General features: G+C 39.6%; 1 protein-coding gene across 11 annotated transcripts in view; it reads left to right on the forward strand.

The window, feature by feature from the left end:
* The window catches only part of chd9 (chromodomain helicase DNA binding protein 9), a 257,884-nt gene that overhangs the window by 186,401 nt on the left and 50,201 nt on the right, over positions 1 to 21,282 (forward strand). For all 11 annotated transcript variants that reach the window (XM_072547352.1, XM_072547351.1, XM_072547350.1 and 8 more), the window contains 4 exons: positions 3,394 to 3,593; positions 9,743 to 9,902; positions 10,212 to 10,301; positions 20,491 to 20,594. In XM_072547352.1, coding sequence (XP_072403453.1) covers positions 3,394 to 3,593; positions 9,743 to 9,902; positions 10,212 to 10,301; positions 20,491 to 20,594 — 554 coding nt within the window. The remainder of the gene's footprint in view (positions 1 to 3,393; positions 3,594 to 9,742; positions 9,903 to 10,211; positions 10,302 to 20,490; positions 20,595 to 21,282) is intronic.

The raw sequence follows: 21,282 nt of genomic DNA on the forward strand, positions 1-21,282 counted from the left end.
ATAACAATCACTTACCTTCCCAACTGGCTTTGCGCTCTGCCTTCACTTCCGCCCAGCTCTTGCTGCTCTCTGATGCGAAAAGACCGTTCTTAAATAACATACATTTTTATACGATACCTAGTTTAGTATTAGAAACAATTAAACTGTATTTCTTTAGTCAACAAAGAACAACTAGTTTATTACAGATAAAACTCTCTCAACCAAATTTCACAAAAACTTCACAAGATATTATGATCCTTCACTTTCGATGACCTGACCTTGAAACTCCCTCCCATGGACTGCCTCAGTAACTGCTTACGTTCATTTTCCTGGACCTAACTGCCCTGGATTCTGTGAAACTCTACACCAGCACTTACTCCTCAGCACAACCTATGCACACTGTCTATCAGTCTAACTACCTATCACCTTTAAGTCTATGTCAACAAATTCCAAACATGTTTAAGTGACCTATTAAAAATCTTCTTACAGATGCCCATTCTTTCTATAACAGGTGCTTTGTGTGACAAAACCTCTTGAATTCTCCATTCATTCTTTGTTCCATAAGAATCTGTAATTTCTCGATATTTATAATTGCTTCAGTACCTCACATGTTTAAACCAAAATGGGTTCTTAGCTGTTTTTAATAGACTAGCATGCTTATTGTGGCATTGGCAAAGGTATGTTAGAGAACAGACTGTTATAAGTAAAATCTTGTGCAACTGTAAATAATTTTTTAATGAAGTAACTGGCAGTATTTTCTCTAACTGATCAGCCATCTCTAACTGATCATTTTTAAATCAACCTAAAATCAGGATAATTAGGGATTAATTGTGATTTAGTCAGGAACTAGAACGCAGCTGTACTTCACTTCCTCAAATGTGGGGAGGGAATGGCCTAATAGTATTATCACTAGACCAGCAATCCAGAAATCAAGAAAATGTCCTCGGGACCTGGATAAAAACCAGTTTGGCAGATGCAGGAGTCTGAATTAAAAGTCCAATGATGACCTTGACACCATTGTTGGTTGTTGGCTCAGTAATGTCCTTTCAGGAAGGAATTCTACTGTCCTTAGCTGGTCTGGCCTGCATGTGACTCTAGAATCACAACAATGTGGATGTAGGTTTGCTAGCTGAGCTGGAAGGTTCATTTCCAGACATTTCGTCACCTTGCTAGATAATATCTTCAGTGGGCCTCTGGGTGAAGCATTGTTGATAATTCCTGTTTTCTATTTATATGTTTTGGGTTTCCTTGAGTTGGTGGTGTCATTTCCTGTGGTGATGTAATTTCCTGTTCCTTTTCTCAAGGGATGGTAGATGGGGTCTAACTTGATGTGTTTGTTGATAGAGTTCTGGTTGGATGCCATGCTTCAAGGAACTCTCATGCGTATCTCTGTTTGTTTGGCTTGTCCTAGAATGGATGTGTTGTCCCATTCAAAGTGGTGATCTTCCTCTTCTGTATGTAAGGGTACTATTGAGAGAGGGTCATGTTGTTTTGTGGCTAGTTGATGTTCATGTATCCTGGTGGCTAGCTTTCTGCTTGTTTGTCCAATGTAGTGCTTGATACAGTCCTGGCCACAGTATTTTGTAAATGACATTAGTTTTGCTGTCTGTATAGAGTCTTTCAAGTTCATTAGCTGCTGTTTTAGTGTGTTTGTGGGTTACCATGATGCCAAAGGGTCTGAGTAGTCTGGCGGTCATTTCTGTGATGTCTTTGATGTAGGGGAGAGTGGCTAGGGTTTATGGATGCATTTTGTCTGCTTGTTTGGATTTGTTGCTGAGGAATCTGCAGACTGTGTTCATTGGGTACCCAATCTTTTTGAATACCCAATGAACACAGTCTGCAGATTTCTCAGCAACAAATCCAAACAAGCAGACAAAACGCGTCCAGAAACCCTAGCCACTCTCCCCTCCATCAAAAACATCTTGGAAATAACTGCCAGACTACGCAGACCCCTTGGCATCATGGTAGCCCACCAACACACTAAAACGGCAGCTAATGAACTTGAAAGACCCTATACAGACAACCAGCAAATCTAATGTTACTTACAAAATACTGTGCAAGGACTGTGACAAATAGGCAGAAAACTAGCCACCTGGATACATGAACATCAACTAGCCACAAAACGACATGACCCTCTCTCACTAGTATCCTTACGTACAGAAGAGGAAGGACACCACTTTGACTGGGACAACACATCCATCCTAGGACAGGCCAAACAGAGAGACACACAAGAATTCCTAGAAGCTTGGCATCCAACCGGAACTCTATCAACAAACATAGAGTTCGACCCCATCTACTGCCCCCTAAGAAAAACAGGAAATGACATCACCACCGGAAATTATGTCGCCACAGGAAATGACATCGGCGGCCCAAACATAAATAGAAAGCAGGAATTATCAACAGTGCTTCGCTCGGAAGCCACTGAAGATGTTCCCTAGTAGGGTGATGAAATGTCTGGAAATGAACCTTCCAGCTCAGCGAGCAAACCTACATCCAGAACCTCACCTGAGCTACAAATCTTCTCAAAACTCGTTATCACAACAATGTGATTGACTCCCTCAGAAATGATTTGGCAAGCTACTCAGTTCAAAGGCAAGTAGAGATGGGCAATAACTACTGACCCAGTCCCACGACTGAATTTTTTAAAACAAATCACTTGAGAAAATCCCATTATAGTTTCTCTCTACTAAATAACCAAGCACATCAAAGTTCACATTTTTGACAACTAAATCCAAGTCACCTTCTTTTCAGCATTTTTGAAGCAGTGAGAATTACTAGAAATTTCTCATTTAATTGTGTTTTATGGTTATTTAACATATACCTTTTATCCAAAATAATAGAAGAATCATAACCATTAACTGGTGTGAATTACAAATTCGAAGCCGTTTAAAGTATGCTTGATTTTTCGTAGAATCATAGTGTGGAAACAGGCCATTCAGCCCAAAATGTCCACACCGACCCTTAGAAGAGTAACCCACCCAGACTCGCTCCCCCTACCCTATTACTCTTCATTTATCCCCTGACCAAAGCACCTAACTTACACATCCGTGAATATTATGGGTAATTTAGCTTGGCCAGTTCACCTAACCTGCATGTCTTTGGAATGTGCGAGCAAACTGGAGCATCCGGAGGAAACCCGCGCAGAGACTTGGAGAATGTGAAAACTTCACACAGACAGTCGCCCAAGGTTGGAATCAAACCCAGGTCCTTGGCACTGTGAGACAGCAGTGCTAACCACTGAGCCACCATGCCGCTCATACATGTTTGTGCCCTTCCTGATGGGGGAATTGAACCCTGGTCTCCCGCGTAACAGGCAAGGATACTAACTGCTATACTGCCAAGGATGTTTCATTTTCTTTTTGTGCATTGCGTAAAAGAAGTTCAATATTTTAATTGTCTTTCATTATTTTTCAGGTGGGATCGCTGGAAAGACATTCTATCACATGGACGGTTTAAGAGACGGCTGGTGGAACAGGATGTGGAGACAATCTGTCGTGCACTCTTAGTATATTGCCTTGCTCACTACAGAGGAGATGAAAAGATCAAGAGTTTCATCTGGGACCTCATTACTCCAACAGAGGATGGCCAGACAAAGGAACTGCAAAACCACCTAGGTAACAGTCCTGTCAGCAAGCTTTTGCAAGTGCCGCAATAATTTTAGAGAGTAAAGTTACAACGTTGCAATGCTAAGTGTCAACCATAATATGTGATTTGTATTTTCAAACACAGCAACATACTCAGCTTAACACTAATGCTTTCAGACATATTCAGACATCCTTAAGTGCACAGCAGCACTTTTGGGACACCATTTTTGTGTATTTTTAATTATTGATTAAAAAAGGATCGTATTTGTAAAGTTTTATGAATTAACAATCTGCAGAGTGCTGTAAAGTACAACCACACTGAGGCTTTGATGTGACATACAGGGCAAGACTGACATATGGCTATCAACACATTTAGGGTGTGTTATTCTTTCCTGAATTCTGATGATTGCAACTGTTTTTGGAACCATACAAGAAGATAACTTGGGTTTATACAATTATTGCACGAGCTATCATATCACAGAAGGTAGAAGACCAAATGGGTACAAATGTACATTCATACGACTTTACGGTATGGTCTTCTATTTGGTTTTTGAAAATGAGAAGTGAGTAACATTTTAAAAAATTAAGGAAATTCAGAAAAGGAGTTCTTTTAAAACCTGATGTTTTTAAAAAGCAAACCTATATATGCTAGATACAAATATAAAGCCCTAACACATGGCAAAGCCACTTCCTTGGGTATCCATTGGAAACCCAAATAAAGCTCTCATAACCCTAGAACAGCAGAAAACACCACTCTGACAAATGAGCTAAATGATACCGATTGTTTTGCTCAAGAATAAATCAATAATAAACAACAATCTTCTCAAGTACACAGCATTATGTTGAGGTTATGTTTTGGTAATGTGATCTATATGTACTGTCATGACGCATTCAAATGGGGAACCTGACTAAAGGGATTCCAATAGTTTCCAGTTACAGAATTGCCAGGCAAGATAAAATTCCAAGTCTGTCAGAACACAATCTCAGATACCTGGCTTGAGTAGTGCAATCACACCTTCAGTATGGCGCTGGAGAAAGCACAGCAGGTCAGGCAGCATCTGAGGAGCGAGAGAGTCAATGTTTCAGGCATAACCTTTCATCAGCCCTAATAAAGGGTTATGCCTGAAACATTGACTCTCTCGCTCCTCAGATGCTGCCTGACCTGCTGTGCATTCTCCAGCACCACACTTTATATCACTCTGACTTCTCCAGCATCTGCAGTCCTCACTGTCTTCCAATCACACCTTTAGATAAAGCTAAACTTACTTATAGAACTTCACTAGTAGGGCAGATATTCCAGTTAGTGGCAAAAGAGTTGACACTTATAATATTATAGATATATCTGTATTTAATCTTCATGGTCGCAGTTTACTTTTAAGTATTGGTATGACCACATAGTGTGGTATATTCATTATTTCTGATCTTGAGGTGGCTATTAATTAACAGATACATACAGTTCAGTCCTAAACAGTGGTAAGTATCTTTTAGGAAAATGCACAGTAGTTCATACCTTAATCAATCTACCATTCCTAACCTCACTTCAGTAATTACTATGGAAGTACTGTACTTTTTCACAGGCATCTGTACTTTTTAGAGGTAATTTAACACTAATGCTTTTAGACCTACTCATACACTCTTCAACACCAGGAGCAAGCCAAATTAACTGAAACAAATGACAGATGTTTGAATGTTAACAGGGACACCACAGGGAGCTTTGTGCTAGGACAGTGCTCAAACAAACAAAGAGAAACCAAACCTTGTACTGGCTCTGAATTGTGTGTTTTTGTCAGAAGGATTGTGGCTACCCAAGCTCCAGGATGGTGGTTTGATTGCTCCTTGGTTCTCCTCCTATTATCAATTATTGCAAGTCCAGAGAATAGAATTTCAGTAATAAGAATTAAGTGAATATTCTTTGTAGCCTACTCAAAGCTGCTTGCATTGACCAGTATCGTCAGAAACCAAACAAGATACAATCCCATGTGCCTGAAATATTACGGATCATGAAGACTGCTTTAAGTGAACTGGCTAGTTATATCTCCTCTTCTTCTTCTTTTAGTTTATCCCATAATAATAGTTCCCTGACTGACCGGAGGCTAGAAATAAAAAAGTTTCAGGTGTCAGTCATAGACATTAATTACATTGTATTGTTGTTTAAATTTGTTCAGCTAAAGCTGCTGTATTAATGATTAATTGTTAATTCTTTTGTTTATCCTGTAAACCTGGTGTCTGGTATACGCAAAGTCTGGTACTAGTTATTCAGAGAGCCTGTTTATGAGCCATTGAGGTCAATTGTAAGGATCAGTGAATGTTTTAATTTTATCGTGCTGCAAACGCAGAGAGAGGGAGGCTGATTTGATTAGGTTGCGGCCTTCATGTTGTAATACAAAACAAAACCCTACAATGGTTATCAAGTGTAAAACCAGCTCAGACAGTAACTGTCGATGCTTTTGTGCATATCCATGACAACAATTGAATGGATAAAGACAAAGTGAAATTATGAATCAGTAATAACTGGAATAGGCATCCCAGTAATCTGTATGAAGAATGTAGCTTATTAGTGCTGGACATGTTCATATCCCATATAACCATTTAAAATCAAGAACTGCCTGTGAAAGTATATACCACCCACTCGTAGTTATACCAGGGAGTCTCGTGTGTAGTTCAGTCTTCATACATGTATATGACAAGCCATTGAAGGATCATGTGGATCCCAAATGTAAAAAGTGGATTATTGACAGAAAAAAAAGTCTTCAGTGAGTGAAAATGTGCATGCTGTTTCATTTGTTGTTTTTTGTGGTTTCATTGTTGGAGGTAGCGTATTGCATAGGTAGAGAATTGGCTAATGAGCAAGAAAGTGAGTAAGTTTTTTTTTCAGGTCGGCAACTTTTAACAAGTGGGGTTCCACAGGGATCAGTGCTTGTACCACAATTGTTTACAATACATGATAATGGCTTGGAAGAAGGAAGCAAATGTACTACAGCCTAATTTGGGCAAAAAGTGGGCAGATGAAGCACATTGTGGGAAAATGCCAGGTTGTTCCTTTGTTTGGAAGGAGAACAAAAGAACAGTATTATTTAAATAGAGATAAAAATTCCCAGAAGTTGACCTCCATAATAGTGTTATGGACCAAACTAAACCCTCTCAAAACATGTCAAAGAGATAACCTAGACCCTAAGTTTTCCTTACCAGATGTTAAGTTCTGGATGCAGTTCGATTGGTCAAACAGGTTTAAAGCAAAACATTTTATTCTTACACTGTTGTTAAAATACAAACAAAAGAAAGAAGAATTGGGATAACTTAAATCTTGGAAACTTAATAATAAATTATTTAACTACTAAAGAGCAACTGTTCTAGTATAGTAACATCTCGTAAATACACCCTTGCAAAGGCAAATCCATTAAAATAGATTATAGAACATAGAAGAATACAGCTCAGTACAGGCCCTTCGGCCCTCGATGTTGCGCCGATCAAAGCCCACCTAACCTACACTAACCCACTATCCTCCATATACCTATCCAATGCCCGCTTAAATACCCATAAAGAGGGAGAGTCCACCACTGCTACTGGCAGGGCATTCCATGAACTTACGACTCGCTGAGTGAAGAACCTACCCCTAACATCAGTCCTATATCTACCCCCCCTTAATTTAAAGCTATGCCCCCTTGTAATAGCTGATTGTCTCACACGTAATTATAGCAGCAGGAAGAGAACCCAAAATTTTAGCTCTAACATGAATAAACGCTTCCACATCCAATTTCAAGACCCTAGTAAATGCCGAAAGCTAAAACTAAAATTGGTTCATTGGGAGCTTGACTCCACCCATAAAGACTGCTTCTATTCCAATGATTTTAAAAAAAAGTTCTCACAAGCTATTTACCATATTGGTTGAAGCAGACTGCTTTCACCTCTGTCTGAATTTCTCTTCATTTAAAAAAAGGGAAAAATACACGTCCTTAAAGCCATAGTATCATAACCAAATTCTGCTATCTGTTGAAACACTATGCTGTTCCTGAGATCATGGTGTCTGTTAATCTTTTTATCCAAGGATCAGCCTGCAATTAGCTTCTGGGCCTAGCCCCACAAAAAACAAAAACTTGTTTGGCCTGTTCTTTTATTTTTAACTCAAGCTAAAGTCCATCCGTCATTTCCAACTCCTAATTCAAAATTGATGAATGAATAAAATAAAAATCATGAAATATCAGCCAAGATTCAAACGCAGTTTAGGGAAGGTTTACTAGGATGATCCCTGGAATGGAAGAATTACAGGTGATCTTATGGAAACAAAGGGGCTTGACAAGTAAGTGATGAGAGGGTGTTTCCCCTAATGGGTTAGTTGAGGACCAAAGGGAATAGTCTCAGAATAAAGGGGCGCAAATTTAAAACTGAGATAAAGAGGGATTTCTTCTTGGAAGGTTGAGTCTTTGTAACTCTTTGCCACAGAGAGTTGTGAGTGCAGAATCCTTGTGTGTATTTAAGGATAATATACATTCTTGATCAGTAGAGAAACAAAGGTTACTGGGTAAAGGGGGGAAAGGTGGACATGAGAAGTGTTAGATCAGCCGTGATCTAACTGAGTGGCAGACCAGGCTCGAGGAGCCAAATGATGTACTCCAGTTCCTGTTTCTTATGGTCAAAATTATGTATTATTATTATTCATCCACAAAATGTGTCTTGAGGTCATTCAAAAAAATGTGAAATACCCACTTTGTTAGATGTAGAGGAAGATAATTTATTGTCGAGGGATGATTCTGAAACAAAGTGCCAAATCTGATTGACAGTGGGATCTTTACCATGATGCCATATCCAGAGTGATTCCGAATGCATTTGATTCACTCCTTTCATCAGGTACCAAAGACCATATAATTGACAGTGTTAAAATTTTGAATTTGGTTAGTTCATCTATTAATTAATTCAGTAAACTCATTTATTTTGCTAATCTTTTAAAAACAAAACAGTTTTATAATGTCAGTGTTTATGCACTATCTGGGTGCTTGTGGACTGGGTATATCTTTCAATAGTAATTGGAAATTTAAATCCAGCCAAAAACGTATGCGAGGATACCAATTACTCTAAGAAACATGCTTTATTATTTGATTTTTGATCATTGTAGCGAATTGTTTCAGATTAACTGTTTTATAATTCAAAAACCGTAAACTCTAAGGTTGTTTGTTGCAGATCATGGTCTCAGATTAGTGTTATTATGGTTGAAAAAGTAAGACATACTGCTGGGAATACCATAGGATCTTCCCTAGACATTGGATAAGGTTCAAAATAATTAAAATTTATTTGTGCCAATTTCCCTGACTTCCTGAATCTATTGATTGATGAGTGGTGTTCAGATTCATGGGTGAATATAGGACTCCAGCCCGTTAAACAGCTAGTTTGATAGAGGAATCTCAACATTGAGCATTTATGGACTATTCAAGCATGGGAAGCATTGTAGCGTAACCTAACCCTGTTGATATTCTCACACTTTTGCTTTTGACCTCGCTGGAGTATGCTTGCACCTAATCTGAAGCACAAATAGATAAGTCTTCCCAAATATATTTTTATACAAATATAGTCCATTAAAGCAATGAAGGATCTGTTCCCATGTTGATATCACGGTACATTTAATACAATCAAAAGGCATAAAAAAACTTTAATATGTCTGTATTGTCCACTTCTATATCCAATTCTGAATGTTTTGGTTCCACTTCATTCTATAATTGAAGTCATATTTGAGTTTGTTTTAAACTCAATATTAAAAGGAGAAAGTGAGGACTGCAGATGCTGGAGATCAGAGTCGCAAAGTGTGGCATGGGGAAAGCACAGAAGGTCAGGCAGCATCTGAGGAGCAGGACAGTTGACATTTCGTGCATACGCCCTTCGTCAGCAATGCATTCCTGATAAAGGGTTTATTCCCAAAATGCCAATTCTCCCGCTCCTCAGATGCTGCCTGACCTGCAGTGCTTTTCCAGCACCATAATTTTTATTCCATGTGAAAACACAGGCTAAGTGAGCTGATTGGGTTCCTTAGCTGTATTGATCTGTGACATATAAAGAACTTGACTGGATCATCTGACTGAGCAGTCTAATGGTGGATTAGTTTATAAATGTACTTCACCATTGAATTAACCTAAGGTTTTCTGTCTTGAACCAAATTCAGAATTAAATTTGTTCTGGACTCCTTTTATTAGGGTTGTCTGCACCAGTTCCAAGAGGCAGGAAAGGGAAGAAGGTGAAGATACAAGGAAGCTCATTTGATATGCAGAAGGCTGAGTGGCTCAGGAAATATAACCCAGAACACCTGCTCCAAGATGATGGCTACAAAAAGCATTTAAAACATCACTGCAATAAGTAAGTTAGATAATAGTTTTGATATTTTCTGTGCAGATTCTTTGATTCTAATAACAGAAAATAATTCTCACTAAGCATAGTTCATAATTATAATGATATGGCTAGTTTTTAAAGGTGCATTTGGGCATATTGACTCATAAGGGTCACCAAATATTAACAGATACAGTTGATGTATAAGGAAAATAAACTGCTTTTATTTTGTCAGCTTGTGAATATTTTTGCTTTCTTTTATATAGCATCTGTTAAACAATCTTACTTGACACTAGCATTGTCTGCCAAAATTTCAGTGTTTATGTGATCATCACTCAGGGTACTGCTGCGAGTAAGAATGTTGTACTATCTGAAACAAGAAGTAATCGGTGACCAGTTGGAAAAAGTACTTGATGGAGTGGATGCAAGGTAAGAATATTTATTATTCAAGTGTAATTTGTAATCTTGAACTTCTTAAGCTTGTGAACATTAAACTGTTACTCCAGTTTTATTCTTCTCAAAGGTTAAGATTTGATATGTTATTGTTACATGCATCGAGATATAGTGAAAAGTATTGTTTTGCATGCTATCCAGGCAAATCATACCTTACAAAAGTACTTTAGGGTAATAGAGCAGAATGCAGAATATGGTGTTACAGTGACAGAAGATGCAGGCAAAGATCAACTCTAATATACTAGAGGTCCATTCAAAAGTCTGATAACAGCGGGGAAGCAGAAGTTCTTGAACCTATTGTATTTGTTTTCAAACTTCTTGTGTCTTCTGCCTGATGGAAGAGGGTGGAAGAGAGTATAACCAGGGAGAGACTAAAGATTCCTGCCCAGGCATGAGCATTGAAAGGGGCAGTCCTAATTAGTTCACCCTCCCCTTTTTTTAATCTGTGACCTTGTAGGTTGCTCAAGTCCCTGTCCAGCTCCTTTTTTTTTAAATGGAAACAGTTTCCACTACCCTCTTCAGATAAAAAGAATCAAAATCCCCACAACTAAGTGAAAAAATATTCAACTCTTCCATCCAGATCTTTCAGCAATGATTTAAATCAATAAGCACTGTTTGTTGGCATGTTTGCTGGAGTGTGTTTTCTTCTCTTTTCTACAAAAAAAATTGTCATCTTGAAAACCTCATTTGAACCTCAATCACAGCTTGACCTTCTCTGTTCCAAAGAGAATATTGCCATAAATTTAACAAGATAAAAATTCCAAGGTGCTTCACAAAATATAATCAATTGTTGACACCAAGCCAATAATAAATAGGGAGGGAGTATAAAAGCTTAGCCAAAATGGGGATTATAATATTGAGAAAAGTAGGGAGCCAGAAATGTTTAGGAAGAGAATTCCTAAATTAGGATCTGGATCGTGGATGGATGACCATGTGTTAAGTGAAAGAATTGGCAGCTGTAAAACAGGATAGCATCAACATACACGGAATCCTTAGCTGCATCCTGACAATCACACCTTAAAGTGGAACTACATTAAGGGAGCATGCTTTCCCATGACAATCAACATTAAAGTCAGAGCTAGATTTCTGCAGGCATTTGTTGGGTACATTGACGGAGTGACTAAACTGTATGGCATGGGTTCCTAATTGAAATTAAATGAGTTACTGAATAAAACAGAAATTCTGCATAAATTCATATTAAGAAACACTCACTAGCCTCTATAGCAGTCCCTTCAGATGAGGAATGCTTTGCTTTGTTCAATGTATTCTGAGATGGCTAATGAGTCCCTTGCTCAAGCAGTAGACTATGCCTCGTGTGGTCAGATGTTGCTTGAAAGCACAATGTCTCCCTATGTTACTTCTCAAATTAATCTTCCCTCATTTTAATTGGTCAGCATAGTTGCTTAAAATGTTTCACGTTTTCATAAATGCTTGAGAACCTGCCTAAAACATTTGAGTGGAGGTGGCTTTGAGTGATTTAGAACTTTGATGCTGGATGTTTTGGCTTGCTGTCACACCATCTTTCTTGCTACTGGATTTTGAAGACCTTTTGAAGGCGCTGCTGGTTTTGAATTGAAGGCAGCATGCAACAGCCATGTCTTGGTGAAGATAATGGGAAAAAGGACCAAATTACCAACCATCTTCAGAAATGTGTTCAGGGACTGTTGCTTTTGTTTTTCCTAGTACATTTCCTTTGTAACAATTTTTATGGCATCATTGATCACTATTCACTGAAGTACTGCATTCTCCACTCAAGCAATATTTCATGAAAGTTTACATGATCTCTTTCTATGTTTTTAAAAAAAAAACTTTTGATAGTTCTTTGATAGGACTCAAAAGGAGGATGCTGTTTCAGCTCATTCATCTTTTCAGCTCATTGACTCTCTCGCTGTATTAGGTCATCATTGGACAATTTCACCTCATGGAATACAAGCAATTCCACGAAATTAGCTTCATCCACTTCTTCAAAGCTAGTCTGCCTTGCCAAAGTCATGATTTCCTGCTGAGTCTCAGGGGCAGTGCCATGAGAATCTTCTTGAGCACTTGCATGCTGAGGCCTTAATCTGTACTACAAACTGTTCAGGCATGCCGACCAGCCACTTCAAAACGTCACTCAGCGATTGCTGAAAGAGTGTTCCTGTCATCCTGGCTTTCTTATTTGAGCATTAAATGATGCACATGTGCTCATTGATGCATATCAATCAATACCTGTGATGTCTCAGTCTGGTAATATCACTAACAATTAAAATCTCCTGTGCCATTCCCACTGAGCAGAACATTCACCATGATGGATTCTTCTAGATTAATTCACCCTATCAGCCTTAAAGAAGTAATATTTTGCACACTTTTGTTTGATTTTGACAGCATCACCAAGAGTGTTATCAATGGGTAACTCAAGCGGTCTAGCAACATTAACTGATTGTTCTTTTGCTGGAAAACATATTTAAACATAAAATGTCAATGTTAGTCTTCAGATTCTCTTGATAAGTTTGCAGCAGCAAGCTCAATACCACCACTTGCTGAGTGTTTGTGACTTGTGTTCATCCCAGGTTGCAGCAATAAATCACAAATGACGAATAAGATACTTGAAAATGGCTCCTCTGCTTTGCCTCCTATCTCACTGGTTTTAAAATGGCTTTGATGCCTCACCTGCTACGGACAGGTTCTATACAGGAATTTTCACTCAACAAGCCCTGATACAAGAAAAATAATTTCACTTCACCTGAAGCAACCAAGAATCACAATCTGCTTCAGTGAACAAAGGTGAATCACAGAAGTGGGCTTCCTGCCTGCAGAAAGCTCTTTAAAAACAGTTCCTTGACTACAGGATGCAGATCAGGATGCCAATTGAATCACAGGGCCTGATTTTGCCATTGAACGCACAACCAGGAAGGACTATGCTCTGCAGATAAATCTGACTGTTAAGATCATAAGACATAGCGGAAATTAGGCCATTTAGCCCATTGAGTCAGCTCCACCATTCAATCATGGCTGATAAGTTTCTCAACCCTATTCGCCTGCTTTCTCCACGTAACCCTTAATCCCCTTGACAGTCAAGTGGCAGTGAATTCCATCGATTCACCACTCTTTGGCTGAAGAAGTTTCTCCTTATCTCTGTTCAAAAAGGTCTTCCCTTTGCTCTAAGGCTATGCCCTCGGTCCCAGTCTCTTCTACCAATGGAAACATCTTCCCAACATCTACTCTGTCCAGGCTATTCAAAATTATGTAAGTTTCAATTAGATTCCCCCCCATCCTTCTAAACTCCAAGTATAGACCCAAAGTCCTCAACTTGCCTCATACGTTAAGCTTTTCATTCTTGGAATCATTCTCATGAACCTCCTCCGAACATGTCTCAGGCCAGTACATCCTTCCTGAGATACACAGCCTAAACCTGTGCACAGTACTCCAAATGTGATCTGACTAGAGTCTCAGAAGTACATCCCAGCTCCTATATTCAAGTCCTTTCAAAATAAATGACAACATTGCATTTGCCTTCCTAACTACTGACTCAATCTGCAAGTTTACCTTGAGAGAACCGTGGACTAGAACTCCAAACTCTCTTTGCACTTCAGACTTCTGAATTTTCTCCCCATTTAGAAAATAGTCCATGCTTCTGTTTTTCTTACCAAACTTATGACCTTCATCTGCCACTTCTTTGCCCACTCCACTAACTTGTCCTTCGGAGCCTCCCCACCGCAACACTACCTGTCTCTTTTCCTATCTTTGTATCGTCTGCAAACGAAGCCAGAATACCCTCAGTTCCTTCATCTAGATCATTAATGTATACATTGGAAAGTTGTGGTCCCAACACTGACACTTGTGGAACATCACTTGTCACTGGCTGCCATCCTGAGAAAGACCCTTTTATCCCCACTCTCTGCATTCTCCCAGATAGCTTATCTTACTGTGCCTCCTGTGTGGCACCTTGTCAAAGGCCTTCTTGAAGTCCAGGCAGATAACATCAACTGGTTCTCCTTGGTCCAACCTCGTTACTTCCCCAAAGAATTGTAGCAGATTTGTCAGGCATGACCTCCCCGTGATGTAACCATGCTGACTTTGCTCAATTTTACCAAAAGTTTCCAAATATTCAGAAATCTCACCTTCCACAATGGTCTCCAAAATCTTACTCATGACTGAGGTTAGGCTAATCGGCCTGTAATTTTCTGTCTTTTGCCTTATTCCCTTTTAAAACAGGGGTGTCACACTACCAATTTTCCAGTCCTCTGGGACCCTCCCTGATTCTAGCGATTCCTGAAAGATCACTATTAATGCCTGCACTATCTTTTCAGCTATCTCCTTAAGCAGTCTGGGATGTAGTCCATCTGGTCCAGGTGGTTTATCCAGTTTCAGGCCATTCAGTTTTTCTAGCACCTTCTCCTTGGTGATGGCCACCATACTCAGGTCTTTCTTCAACTTTTGGGATGTTGCTCATGTCTTCACTGTGAAGACTGACGCAAAGTAATAATTCAGTTCATCGGCTATTTCCTTGTTCCCCACTGTTATCTCTCCAGTGTCATTTTTCAGCGGTGCAATGTCCACTTTGGTCTTTCTTTTTCCCTTTATACATCTAAAGAAGCTCTTATAGTCTTCATTTATATTACTGACTAGCTTACCCTCATATTTAGTCTTCTCCCTCCTTAATTCTTTTTTTGTTGCCTTCTGCTGGTCATAAGCTTCCAAATCCTCTGCTTTCCCACTGCCCTTTCCCACATTATATGATTTCCCTTACTTTTATGCTATCCCTGATTTCCGTAATAGGGAGCAAGATCTTAATCAGGAATACAGCCTTATAGAATGTTAAATTTAAGTGATGTACAGGAGGGAAAGCTTTTTAGAGTCATAGAGTCATCTTATTCAAGAACTTGCTGACCATTAAAAACCATTTGATCTGCTATTGTGTCAAATAAATAGACTTAATTATAATTATCTTGAACAAATAAATTCATATTGGTTGTACTGAGGAAGTCCTTCATTTTTAAAATAGTATTCAGTGTTTGTAAATATTTAAATGCAATAATTAAGTAATTGACTGCAGATAACTAAATTAGTTGTGTAATTTACACACTAATTTCACTAGTGAAAAAGTTCTGGTCATGAACTTGGTTAATTAGAAAACATTTAGAAATTTATGGAATGTTGAAATTCAGCTGAACTGATGTGTTGGATCATTGTGGGTCCTCTAGTTGGTTCTGCAGTCAAACTTTGCATTTTCTTTTAATAGTTCACACTGAAAGACACTTCTGGAGGAGTAATCTTTTTTTCTGCACCAGATCTGTGAGCAGATAAGGCTGTAAATTGTCAGTTTGTCACTGAGAAGCAAAGATGATATGGGTAAGCCGCACTAAAAGAGCCTTACTCTTGTGTGCGGTCAGACAGGAAAAAAACCCCTTTCTTGAAGCTGTTGGGAACAGTATAGAGCTTTGGATCATGACCATAATCCTACAAGCCGGAGGAACCCATGAGAAAAGGCATCATCACCCTCATCTACAAGTGGAAGGGGGAGAGGGAGGAACTCAGAAATTGGACACCAATCTCACTATTGAATGAGCATTACAAAATTCTGTCAAAGGTTATCGCCAACCGGGTCAGGTCTGCTCTGGGGTCGGTAATTCACCCTGACCAAACCTGTGCCGTATCAGGCAGGAACATCGCTGAGAGTCTCGCACTCCTCAGGGATACGATCGCCTATGTGCAGGACAGAGGGTTGGACACCAACCTCATCGGCCTGAACCAGGAGAAAGCATTTGACGGGATATCACACACATATATAAGAGATGTTCTCTCCAAAATGGGCTTTGGGGAGGGAATCTGCAGTTGGATCAGACTGCTCTGCACCAACATTGTCAGTGCAGTCTCAATCAATGGGTGGGAATCAGATAGCTTCCCAGTCAGATCTGGAGTCAGGCAGGGGTGCCCTCTCTCTCCTGTGTTGTTTGTGTGCTACATAGAGCCATTTGCCAAGCCCACCAGGAAGGATGCGAGCCTGAGAGGGGTGACTACTCCCAGCAGCGCTGTCCGTGCACAGACTGATGTACATATGTGATCAGTTGGAATGGGCCTCAGGGGCCAAGGTAAACCGAGGCAAGAGTGAGGCCATGCTCTTTGGGAATGGGGCCTACCAATCCTCGATTCGATTCACCGTCAGGACCGACCACCTGAAGGTGCTGGGTGTTTGGTTCGGGGGGGCTGGGACGTGCGCCAAGTCTTGGGAGGAGTGCATTAGCAAAGTGAGGCAGAAACTGGGTAGATGGAAGCTACGGTCGCTCTCCATCACAGGAAAAAACCTGGTCATCAGGTGTGAGGCACTGTCATTGCTGTTATACGTGGCACAGGTCTGGCCTATTCCCAGAACCTGTGCCGCTGCAGTCACCCAGGCCATCTTCCAGTTTATATGGAGATCAAAGATGGACCGGGTCTGAAGGGACTCAATGTATAAAGATCTGGCAACGGGGAAAAAATACACCTGATGCCATCCTCACCCTGATGGCCACCTTTGTGTGTGGCTGCATCAAGCTGTGCGTGGATCCCCGGTACGCAAACACCAAGTGTCACTACATACTGAGGTTCTACCTGTCCCCAGTGTTGCAAAGGATGGGCCTGGCTTCGCTGCCGCGGAACACTCCGAGTAGTTGGACCATTCCGTATCACCTGTCCTCATGGAGAAGATTATGAAGAAAAACACCTTTTGACCACAAGTCCATCAGGAAGTGGTCAGCACGTAGTGTCCTTGAGACCCTTCAGCAAAAGGAGAGGGCGGATCCTATCGAGCGGTTTCCTGAGCATACTGTCAAAGCCATTTGGCAGAATGCCTCGTCGCCAGAACCAAGAAGGGCTGGTGGTGAGAAGGGCTGTGCCTGGGAGATCCTTTATGCAGGCCCGGATTCTCAGCCAGACCACAAGCTGCCCTTGAAGCGGCTGCAGGGGTGATGAGACTGTCACACACCTCCTTCTGGAAGGTGCCTATGCAGAAGAAGTCTGGAGAGGAATGCAGTGGTGTTTGTCGAGGTTCGTCCCGAGCAGCGCTGTAACGCAGGACTCCGTGACTCCAGGACGCACACAGAGACGAACATCAACTGTGCCTGGAGGATCATCAGCTCGGTGAAGGATGCTCTCTGGGCGGTCCAAAACCTGTTGATCTTTCAGCTGAAAGGAGTTGACCCCGACTGAGTGTTGCAGATTGGCACATTCCAAGGTCTAGGACTACATGTTGAGGGATGCGCTGAAGCTTGGGACAGCTGCCGCCAAGGCGCAGTATGCAAAGACCACCGTGTAACATCTGCCTGCCTAAGTACAGGGGGCCGACGCAGTAAGGGGCTTCACTGACCCCCCCAGCTAAATATGTGGATAGTAATCGTACAGACCTGTATATATGCATGATTACTGTGTCTCTGTATGCAAAGAAATGGAATGTTTACCTAAGTATGGCATGACCAATTGTACGGATCATCAAAATATTTTATGAACAAAGTATATTTTTGAAAAAAAAATAAACTTAAAAGCTGAAGGTCCTGTAGAAGAATCGAAGTTTTGTATTTCAATTTGTCTAAATAATATTTTGAGGATAGTTAAGTCAGAGGGGAACAAACCTGCCAGCCCAAAGGACTTTGTTGTTATCTCAGGGATATGAGTGCCTGCTTTTGCCAGTGGTCTGTCATATGCTTCTTCCCAGTGGAAGATTTTTTGTCAGCCTCATTATATTAAAATACAAGGGATCCCTGATTTATGAACACTAATACTTACCAATGCTATCCTGCACAGGGGTATAATTTTATAAACCCAATGTATGACCATTCCCTATACTTATAACGGAGCTGTTCCTATTATCCTACTTTGTGTTCAAAGTTCAACTTGTGTACAAATTGACTTGCAAACTGACTCCAGAATGAAAACCCATTTGCAACCCAGGAACAGCCTGTATAGAGTTGTTCAGAATATTTCTGTAAATATTTAAGGTTTTTTGTGGGGTTTTTTTAAAGTGAGTGGGACATTGGAGCTCTTCAGCATGTGGAAAAAAATGTGACCGGTGAAAGAAAGTGAAGTACTTGAAATAATAGCAAGTATCAGAGGAGTGAAGAAGAGATGTGATTTGGTGATAGTGGATATACTGCTGCCACTGTAGTTTAAATGTGACTGATGGTAGTGAGTAGAAGCAAAAAGATACAAGGTATCACAGTATGTGAGCTAAGACAAAACGTGCTGTTTGCAATCAACTAAACAGTAAAGTTTCTTGTTTGTTTCTACCTAAGTTATTTAAATGTAATAGCATTGTGTTTCCTGTATTACTGAAGTATTTGCATATGAATATTTCAACACATACTATAATGCAAACACCTAGGAATGATCTACTATCCTCTCAAGTATTGACTATCATCATAAGGCTAAACAAACAATTAATTAAAACCTAAATATTATATTATTTTGAATTTTAAGGCTGTCTTTCATTTCTGTAAAATACACAAAACTACTTTAAATGCATTTTCTCTTTTTAATGCAATCATCTTTCTACACTGAGTATTGACTCACTTTATCGATGTTGATTTTGTACTATGATCTTTTCTCTTGTTTTAATTTCCATTTTTCTACATTCTTTCTTTTCTACATTTAGATAATTGTGGTCTAGCATAACGTCATCAAACAGAATGTGATATAGCAAAGTAAAAGCAGATGTAAATGGCTGTTATATTTCCCAAGCATATGATTACTTAAACACAGTCCTGATCAAAACAAGAAAAAGGCAAACAGGTTTTTTGAAAGCTTGCCAGATGTCTAAATAATGAATACTTATTGCTTCTGACAAGTTTGAAAGCTTGTCTTTTGGGCTCAGATATTATGTTTCTGAATTCAGTTTGTTTTTTTAAAAGAAATAGCTAGTTTCCTTTCTTTTATTGTAGACCTGTATGCCAACTAATGATGACTCACCTTTTAAAAGCCGGAAAATATCTGAGGAACTCAAGCTGCAGGATGCTGTTGAAGCGCTAACCAAAGTTTCTTTAAAAAAGTAGTGAAGTACTTCTATGGAATTGATGCTTTGTACCTCAGAATCTGTACTGCAATCTTAATTTTGAAAATAATAGTGTTTTTTAAGTTGGGTAGAAATTAACGACTTTTCTTTCAGGATCTCAACTGTCGAAAGGAACTATTCACTGGATGCATATTTTCATATCAACATGAGGCATGACCTTCCAATTGTCCTCAATCAATTCTCACAGTTTAATGGATAAATGTGGCAACTCTAATACTGACTTAGTGAGATTTTTAAAGCTTTGTAATATCTTTTGGATTTCCATTCCGGGAAAAAAAAAGTTCAAGTATACTCTTATCAGTTAGAACTTCTTTCTGCATCTTAACAGTATTTTTATTTCCCATTAAAAGAAGCCCTGCAATTTGAAAGTTATTCCAGTTAGTTAGACGACTGATTTGTAATTTGGAGTGATGCTAATAGCATGAGTTCAATTCCTGCACCGGCTGAGCTTACATCTTCGTCTCCATCTCAGACTCTCCCCTTGCCTGAAGCGTGGTGACCCTCAGGTTAAATCACCACCTCTACCTAATGAAAGAGCAGCCCTGTGGTCGGGTGGGACTGTGGCAACTTTATAATGTAATCTTTCAAGTCATGTATCATTCTGGTAACTCTGAGCTGAAACTGGCCCTGAAACTAAGTGCAAATCCGCAGATGAGGTTTGATCAAGGCTACAGCCCACTTGAGATAATGGCTAACAAATAAAAATGTATTTTGTTTGTCTTTACAAATGTAATTTGTGTCTGCTTTTAATGTTGTGTGTCTATGGAAACCCAAGTCCTTTTGCTGTTTCACAGTAGCCTAATGTGTATCAGTTAGAAGTCATTCTGATTTTTTTTTTATCCAGAAGTGATCATCTCTCTGACTTATCCTCTGCCTTTGAGCATAAGGTGTGGATATATCTCAACTGGTCAGTTTGGCTGTGGATGTAGAAGCAGAAATACATTAATTGTAGTTCATTTTGACATGGAATGTGGGATATTACAGGACACTAATATGACTTTTCAAAGTCTATCAAAGCAAATAGAAGAGGGTGGTCTTATTAAATCAGTCTGGTAAAACTCCTTTGAATCAGTGGCCAATAAGCATATTTTGCTTTCCATAACAGAATTTGCCAACTAACTTGATTTGTCTCTGCCTCCTTAGTGAAATTGACATTTGGGTTCCTGAGCCTGAGCAGTCTGAAATACCTGCTGAATGGTGGGACATGGATGCTGACAAATCGCTGCTCATCGGAGTCTTCAAGCACGGTGAGTTAAAGATGGGAAGACAACTTTAAAATATCGTGATTCCTCAGATAGCTGTGGTGTTGCAGCAGAACTTTTTAAAAGGGAGAAGGAGAATCAAACAATGGACAATTACTGTACAGTCAGAAATGGAGAGATATATACATGAAGTAAGATAGTTAATAATGCTTGCATTTTATATTTTAGTTTTAACAGCAAAATCAAATTTATTTTTACAAGAACTGCTATGATCCAAGAAGGTCCACCTTGGTTGTGGACTGTGAGTGACAGTTTGCAAAACGTCAGTAATTGCCCTGTCTAAGCAGTGGTGGACCTTGGATCATATCAGTTCTTGTAGCCAAGGCCATTTTCCTGATGCTTAACCATACGTTATTACACTTAATTTAACTCAAAAACCTATAACTAACGCAATTTCATGGTAAAATTTAGACTCTCAAGATTTGGGTTGCTAGTCGGTGCATAATAACTAAACTTCCATAACCACTTGTTAACTGGAGCATGTCACTATATTTCCAAAAAGCATTTATTCACATTAAGTAGTTGTGAAAACTTTCATTATGATTTCATTGTTTGGTAATGACCTATTGCCTAATATACTGGCTTCGATAAATACCTAGATCTAAGAGCTTTATGAGATAACTTTTCAATTGTGTCCTTGCACTCAACCAGTTGAATTCATTTTGAAGATGTA

This window comes from Chiloscyllium punctatum, chromosome 26 (assembly GCF_047496795.1).
Source record: "Chiloscyllium punctatum isolate Juve2018m chromosome 26, sChiPun1.3, whole genome shotgun sequence".
Taxonomy (NCBI): domain Eukaryota; kingdom Metazoa; phylum Chordata; class Chondrichthyes; order Orectolobiformes; family Hemiscylliidae; genus Chiloscyllium; species Chiloscyllium punctatum.